Source organism: Zea mays, chromosome 4, assembly GCF_902167145.1.
Source record: "Zea mays cultivar B73 chromosome 4, Zm-B73-REFERENCE-NAM-5.0, whole genome shotgun sequence".
NCBI classification, from domain to species: Eukaryota; Viridiplantae; Streptophyta; class Magnoliopsida; order Poales; family Poaceae; genus Zea; species Zea mays.
In genome coordinates, this window is record NC_050099.1 from 186,786,561 (window position 1) to 186,795,307 (window position 8,747).

Here is an 8,747-nt window from a genome sequence, read left to right on the forward strand (position 1 = left end):
CCTCCATCTCCCAGTTTACATATATTTCATAAAGTATTTCAGCTGATGAGACTTTTAGAGTTCTTTTATAATATATATATATATATATATATATATGAGATTTAAATCCCAGCTGCCCACACATACACAAAAACAACCTATGCACACAAAATCCGCTAAGTGTTTGATAAACCTTAGAAATATTCTAATCTAGCTGTAAAATCACATAAGAACTGAAGAACGTACTCATATGAACTGAAGAACATAAGATTCCGATGGTGCAACCTGCTTAGCATTTCCACTTCAACTAAAAACTCCATGTCTCCTTGATGCCCTCCACTGGTAAGCTTCTTTATAGTGACAACAGTGCCATCACTGAGTACCCCCCTTGAAGACACGACCAAAACCACCTTCTCCAAGCACACTTGAAGGCTCAAAGTTATATGTTGCCACTTTCAGTTCTTCATATGAAATGAACCTTGTGCTGGTGGGCCGAAGAAGAGACTCCACTGCAAAAACTGTATCTGGTGTCCTTTGTTTGTTTGGCTGTATAAAGAATTATGAGGTTAAACGTGCGATAACGTGTTTTTAAAAATACCAGGAAAGAACCTAAACAATTTGTTTGTTTGTTTTTTGGTTTCAGGTTGACTATGAACTTATACAACGTCCATCTCCACTAATGTCAGCGCTAGGGTGCAGAGGCTGGGGTCTTGAATGGGCTGGGCTACCAGTAGAAATTATTGGAGAGTGCACACAATTGTATATATGGTTGTTTAGAAGTGACCAAAATTAGGCTTGTTCAACCAGGGTAGTGATTTTTTAAGCCTGTTGAAATGTAATGTAGGTAGCATTCCAGTTTACTGGTTTTTAGCTCAACCTTCTTTGCAATATTTGCAAGTTGTTTTAAAATTGAGTGGTCATCAGAGATGTATCAAAATATTTCTTATATAGAGCCCGCCCCTAATATATTTGTTTCATAGGCTTAATTTTGTTGTTGTAGTATGACTACCACAAAGTTTTAGAGATTGCTAATGATTAACGGCACAATATATGAACATACATATGTTATTGTGGTATTATATGTTCCCGCTGCAACGCACGGGCACTCACCTAGTATTATTATAAATCACTAGTTTACATGATTTAAAGGTTCCACGGTCACCGCTTTTGCACAAAAAAAAAACTCCTCTTATACATTTTCTAATGAACCTGCGGTCTGATGGACCCGCTGCTGGTGCGCATGCCGCACGTGACGACCACCCTGGCAGCGGTGAAAACACTACAGTCCCACGACCACGAGCGTTGACATGCAGGAGTCCATGAAGAGAGCCTAACGATCAAATGTGGCTTTAAGCCGTGTGGCTAATGAGCGTTGATATCCAGGGGGGCTCATGAAGAGAGCCTAACGACCAAACGTGGTTTTAAGTCGTGGGCTAATGACCATCGATCACACGCCTTCCCAATACCTCCACGTGTGACTGTTGTATCACCTTATTAGTTGAAGGAGGATGAATGGTGACACAGAAATCATTTTCGACTCATAACTTTGTTAGCCTTTTTAGAATATGATATTTATTTTACCAATTTAATATCTAATATATGAGCCATATATCCACTTTGGTGTTTGATATTAAATTTATTCATTGTGTGAATAGTCCACTACAGTGGCTATTCACTTGGATATTAAATTTATTTATCGTGTGAATGATCTACTAGGTTGCTATAACGTACAGATACAGTTCTTTATTTTAAAAGGAATGGTTTTGTTCAATTTTACGAGTTACGACCAACCAAGGACGGATGTAAAGGGTTATATCGAGGTTAGTCAATCCTAATAAAATTTGTAAATCTTTTAATAAACGTTGTTATTTTTTTTAAAAAAAAATTACATTATATAGAGAAGTTTATTAAATTTATTTTACTAATTAATATTTATTTTATCAATTAAAAGGTTTTGTTCTTAACCTTTTAGGGTATAATATTTATTTTACCAATTTACTACCTGATATATGGGCCATATATCCACTTTGACATTTGATATTAAATTTATTTATCGTGTGAATAGTCTACTATAGTGGCTATCCACTTTAATATTAAATTTATTTATCGGGTAAGTGATCTACTATGGTGTGGTGGCTGTTGCAAACTTGCAATGTACGGACATCGTACGATTACTTTTTTAAAAAAAGTGTGGTTTTGTTTCAATTTTGCGAGCTACGACCGACCAAAAGGACGGATATAAAGGGGTTATATCGGGTCAGTCGACCCCAATAAAATTAGTAAATCTTTTAATAAAACTTTGTTGATTTTTTTTTAAAAAATATTATATTATATAGAGAAGTTGATCCTAATAACTCCAACAATATTCTTGCCTGTATTCGCCGCTGCCACCGACCACCAACAGCAATACTATCAGACGAATATTTAACCCGCCGTACCGCGGTCCTCCACGCGCGTGAGGAAGAAGAATAATCCAGATCTCCCATCCCGATCACAGACACAGCCAACTCGATGGATCACGCGTACCTGCCTCTGCCTGTTATGCATTGCAACCAGACCAGTCCATCCGGCAATCCCAGATCGCCAGATCCTACCTGTTCCGAACTGGGGAGTTAAAAAAAACAGTAGCCATCCCCTCCTCACCGTCAGAAGCAGACCGTCCCAGAACCCGAAAGAAGTGCGGTGCATTAAGCTGGAACAATCAGAACCCGACGACAAAACCGCCGACCACTGCTGAAGCCGACTGGGCAGGGCAGGTGAGTTGCCATGCCATGCCACCCACGCACGCTGCCGCTCCTGGCTGAAATTGGAAGCAGCCGACGGGGCCGGGCAAGGAAGGCCACTCGCCCTCACCTGCTCGGCACGGTCAGCAGTCGCCGGTCGGTACTCGGCGGTGCCACCAACCAACCAACCAACATACATGCGAAACACTACCGCTCAGGTTTCGACCCGGAAAGCGTCGGAAACTTCGCGTCGCGTACGTCGTTGGTCCAACTCCCGCGGCGCGCGTCGGTGAGGTCGCGGCAGCGGCGTTTCAAAGCTTGAACTGTTCTTGCGACTTGCGAGCGCAGTCACCTGAGCTGACGGAAGAGGAGTAGGAATACCCTTGGCCGGGTCCCGGTTCAGACTCTGAAGCTTTCAGTTTCAGTACGCCGTTGAGCGTTGACAACTGATACTGTTTCTGTATGTGCGCTTGCGCGTCGGCGAATTGACATGTCTGTACGTTACCGGGTGAGGGGCGACAGGCAGTGACGCCGACGCCTCGCCGTTTCAGCGTGTGCAATTGCGAAGTTTTTTTCTTTTTCTTTTTATAAGCGACAGGGAGAAAAAACCGCGGCGAAGCTGCTGCAACTATCCCCGTCGCTCGCATCGTTCGATGCAAGCTCAGAATTCACTATCCTCGAACGCGCCAGCGTGCTGGGTTCGAAAACAGAAGGCACGGTAGGCGACGACATGAGTGGTCCACGAACCGTACGTATTTGTTGCAGCAAGGTTAAAATGCCAAGTTACCCGAGGATCGGACAGGGTAGATGCACCGGAAACGGGAAACGTCTCCACTAGATAGGGTAAAATAGGGGATGTAATATGGTTCGGAAAATATATGTCCGGATCTGAATTTGAAGATGGTGAACATCGGTTCGAATGTAAACACCATGGAAATCAAGGCCCGCCCTGGAAATCGGAAATGTAAACACCATGGGCGCTCAGCCACTGCATCGCACTCGCACATGATGCCGAATTGACAGGTCGGGCATTTTTAGCAGCGTACGGTCGCCGGGCTGATCTTGACTCCTGCGCTCGGAGGATTGTGGCCCGAAGTTCTGACACAGCCGCTGGACTCCTCGATCCGATGCTGTCACAGCTATCTATCACAGCCACCGGGATCCGGGAGTCGCTTCCCGGCGTGCAATGATTCCACCCACCTGGCCGGGGACTCCGCCAACACACGAGCACGGGCACGAGGCCACGACTCCCAACCGAAACGCGCGAGTTATTACGCTTTACGCGCGGACACGGCTGCCAGCCCCAGCCGCCCGTGAGGCCGCGTGACGCGAAACGTTCCTTCCTCGCGCGGCTTAAAGCGTTTCCTCTCTTTCCCCTCGCAGATCTCACCCACCGTCTACCTCTCAGTTTCGATCGCCGTCGAGCTCCACCACGCTTAATTGTCCCCATCAGGGCGGGAGCGGGGGCGGGGGCGACGGGCCCAGCTACCTACCGGTTCCTTCCTCTGAATCGGCCAATCGGCCGCAGCTGTTCTTGGCCCAGCTGCTCTGCTCTTGTCGAGGGATGGTCCAGTACTCCTCCAACAAGGCTCCCCGCCGACATTAAGCTACTGTGCCTTAGTTAGCGCTGCCGATTCGGGGTTGCTTGCTCTCTGGGCCGTGCCCGCTGTCCTCCCATGGGCTGCACGGGGTCCAGGCACGCGCTGCGCGGCGGCGTCCGGTCGCCGCACGCGTGGGGCCGGAGCCGCTCTGGCCGCGCTCACCACACCGTCGCGCTCAAGTCCTCCACGCTGGGCTCGCTCAGCCTCGAACGGGACGAGGAGATGATGAAGTGGCGCGACGACGGCGGTGCCGGCGCCGCGAAGACGCCGCAGCTGATGCGGCGGCAGAAACAGGTGCCAGGCTCGCCGGCCCGCGAGCCCGAGGTGATCAACGTGTGGGAGCTCATGGACGGCCTCGACGACAGGGACGAGGAAGGCGACGACGCCAACGCCGGCGGAGAGAAGCCGGCCCCAGGGTCGCCCGCGTTCGATCCGGACGTCGTCGCCGCGTTCCGGAAGGCGCTGGACGAGATACCCCCTCCGCCGGCCCCGGACGGCCCCGGCAACGACGAGGAGCGTATCAAGAAGCCTGACGGCCCGGGCGCGGGGGGCGGCGGCGACGAGGTGTGCGTTAGGAAGCGCGAGATACAGAGGTTCCCGGGCATCGTCCGTGCGCGGGTCAGCGCGTTCCAGCAGAGGATCGACGCGAAGCTCGCCAAGCTGGCGCCGCCGCCGCCGGCCGTGCCGCCCCCGCCGGACAGCGCCCGGAAGGTGGTGGTGTACCTGACCAGCCTCCGCGGCGTCCGCAAGACGTACGAGGACTGCTGGTCCACCAGGTCCGTCCTCCAGAGCTACGGCGTGCGCGTCGACGAGCGAGACCTGTCGATGCACGCGGGGTTCAAGGACGAGCTCCACGCCGCGCTGGGCTCCAGCGCGGGCAGGCTCCCGCAGGTGTTCGCGGACGGCAGGCACCTGGGCGGCGCCGAGGAGATCCGCCGGATGCACGAGGCCGGCGAGCTGTCGGAGGCGCTCGAGGCCTGCGAGATGGCGCCCCCGCCGAGCTGCCCGGGCGGCAAGGGCGTTGCCCTGGAGGCGTGCTCCGGCTGCGGCGGCGTGCGGTTCGTGCCCTGCGAGGAGTGCTCCGGCAGCTGCAAGGTGTTCGTCGAGGAGGCGGGCACATTCAGGCGGTGCCCCGAGTGCAACGAGAACGGGCTGGTGCGGTGTCCTCTCTGCTCCTTGTGAAAAATCTCAGAGCTGCTCTGCTATTGCTATGGGTTATGAGATTTGTAGTGTGCCGTGTGGGTTACTGGGTTTGTAAGATTTTGCTGAGGAGTAATTTTCGTTCTAGCTGCGAGGGTCTGTACAGAAGTTACACGCATGTGTAACTTTATTGGGTAGGACTGATGAAGCGACAGATGACCGTATTTATGTTTTTGTTTGATGACTGGATTTGAATGTGTATAAGCACAAGACATGACAGCAGTCTGATGAACAGATATGCATTACAACTGCACAAGACATGACAGCAGTCTGATTGCGCGTGAACCGGATTGAAGATGCGATGAAGCAGGTCTGCAGGTGGCCGTGTTTGTCCCGCTCCCGCACCGCATGGATATGCGACACATGCCAATGCAGCAATGCTACGTGCGCGCGTACGAATTACGAACGTGCGAACTGCTACGGGGTCGCCAACCGGGCTTTTTTTTTCCATTTTATTCTACGTCTACACTTCGGTTGTGACTTCGGCATCTTGACCTACGAAGTCAAGAACGTACAATACCAAGCTTACACGGCTCAAAGTCAGATGATTTCGATGTCTTAACCTACGGCGTCAAATTTACATGACTCGGCATTTTACACTTTAATTCTTATTTAGATTTTGAATTTGTGTATAGAAACAATTATATATTGTTGGGGTCATCAAAGTTGTACAACTTTGCTACATGATATAAATTTAATGAAATTTAATAGTGTTTTGCTAAATAATTTATAAATTTTATGAGGGTCGACTGACCGCCCCAATAAACACTCCTAAAATAGCTCCTGATAGGAGACACGGATGGAAAGATTAAAGTGAACCATGTGCCCTTACAAAACTAAAAAAGTTCTAAAGCCAAAGAAAGCCAACACACATTGTTCATATTATTTCTGGCACCTGCGAAAGTTGTACAATTTGGCACGAATATCCGCGTGGTGGAACCTCTGTGTTTAAGTGTAAACCAGTGCCATTGGAAAGGTAGGAGAGGTGCTTAGGCCAATTTTGAGTGATAGTTTCATCACATAATTTTCAATGTTGCCACATCATCCTTATTTTCCCCAACATTCGCCTACTTCATTTATGTACCCTCACCAGCTCGTGCACAGCTCTCCTCCATTGAAGGTCACACAACCTCCCTTTGTGTTCTTGGTGATATCTTTTGAGATTGGGTTTAGAAAGTGGGTGAGAAAGCACCAAAGCAAGAGGAAAACTTTCTAGCGCCTTGGTTATCCCTCTATATTGGTGTTCGAGTTTATTAGTCATGGAGCTTGGCTCCTGACATCTAGAGGTTGTCCAGAAGCTCCCAATCATGAGCATTGAAAGTTTGTAATGCCCTTCCATCGCTATTGTAATAACTCAAGCTCGGTCTTTATGGTTCTTTCGCTAGAGTTTGTATGAAGTTGAGACACCCAAAAAGCTTGTTATTTTACTCGATATAAATTTCACACTAACTATTTTTGCCGTTGTAGTTTCAACTAGGATAAGAAACCTCTATGGATTCGTTCGGAACTTTCACGTCATGAAAGTTACGCATGAACCTATGGATGCACAACCGTTGCGATCGAGTTTCAATCTAGAGCATCTCCAAGAGCGAGTCTTAAATTCGGGTCCTAAATTTCGAAATAGAACCCAATTTAAATGATGTAAAGGATCAACAATATTTAGTACTCCAGCAAGAGAGCCTATAGTCACTGTTACAATTGAACTATCAGCCTATTCCCTCTATTCGCATGTATCCTAGTTGTCGCATGCCTACACCGCTAGGGCCAAAGAGCTGCACAACCTCCTTGAAAACAGAGGCACGAGCTGTTGTGCATCACCAAAACATAGGTGCAGGGTCTGTACATTTGCAGCAAAAAACAGAAACAACAGCCGCCAATTCTGTGCGAGCACAAAGGAATCCTAGCTTTTTAGATGCTCGTTATACCCATGTTAGTAACTTATACTATGATTCGTTGATTCAAGAAGCATTCCATGCTCGTTATACCCATGTAGACAAGCATTCTGGGATACATGAATTACTCCAATTAGAACTTCACTTTAAGGCCTTGTTCGGTTAATCCCGTTACCTATGGATTGGATGGGATTGGAAAAAAATATGAAGAAGTTTGACTTACTTGGGATTTAAACCCATCCAATCCCACTCAATCTACATGGATTGAGAGCTAACCGAACAAGCCCTAAAGAGGATATTCCATTTTATTATACCTGACGGGGAGAGGCGATAGGGGTACCAATACCATGAAGTTTTATGGGAAGGTAGGAATGTGGGAAAATAGATAGGGCTCATAGACAAGGTAGTATATTTGAGGCTTCACTCACCGTTACCGAGTTCTAAACGTGTTTGACAAAAAATGTAAAATAGGATCTTTATTGGAAGCTATTTGTATTCTCGAGTCCTATATTTCAAAATATGACTCAATTCAAGACACTTGTTATAATTGCTCTTATTCGCCTTCTTTATTCTTTGCCTCATCCTTGCACGCCACAAAAGTTAGGCATGTCACAGTTTATTAGAGACATGTTTGGGTCACTGCCGCATCTATGGCAAACATTTTTAGCATATTTTCCCCACATGCCATATACTAATCTTCTTGCTAAAAAAAGTATATATGGCATAATAAACTTCAATGTGAACTGAACATGCCCAATGCTGGTAAAAAATATAGGAAACCATATGAGATACAACATATGGCCCGCTTAAGACCCAAGGATTTTCTAGAAACCATTCTAGTCTCAATGGAGAATACGAGATTTAAAAAAAACGACATTTCATACGAGACCTAAATGAAGTAAGGCCCCGTTTGTTTCCTTTCATTTTGAGGAATTGGAATCTTACTATTAGAATAGGCTATTTTTTAGAATGTTACATTCCACCACTTTCCAAAAATATCATATAAACCTATCTCAAATTCATAGGGTGAGAGATGAAAATTGATTCTATAGATTTACATGCTATTTTTCTGATGTACAACTTATAACATACTCTTCTACTTGCTTCGTTATAACATGAATATAATATATAACCATCTATCTCATATGATGATTTAAGATAATATACAAATATATTACATATATAAATATATAAACTTAATTAGTTTTATCTAAACTATAATTATTAAAATGGAATTAAATTCCAACGAAACAAACGAGCCTAATAGTATTTCCTAATAGTATTTCGGCCCATGAATCCCAAGAACGCTGCTACCACGGCCAGGGCGAAAGAAAAATGAAGCAGGTCCGAGG

At 46.7% G+C, this 8,747-nt stretch overlaps 1 protein-coding gene across 1 annotated transcript; it reads left to right on the top strand.

The window, feature by feature from the left end:
• The first annotated feature begins 4,071 nt into the window (after positions 1–4,071).
• LOC100272492 (uncharacterized) lies at positions 4,072–5,681 on the top strand. Its single transcript, NM_001317725.1, has one exon. The coding sequence runs from the start codon at positions 4,379–4,381 to the stop codon at positions 5,483–5,485; it is 1,107 nt and encodes a 368-aa protein (NP_001304654.1). The 5' UTR covers positions 4,072–4,378; the 3' UTR covers positions 5,486–5,681.
• Positions 5,682–8,747: the final 3,066 nt, after the last annotated feature.

Bases quoted from the DNA above. Each gene is read 5' to 3' on its own strand.
- LOC100272492 (NM_001317725.1), top strand. From the start codon at position 4,379: ATGGGCTGCACGGGGTCCAGGCACGCGCTGCGCGGCGGCGTCCGGTCG.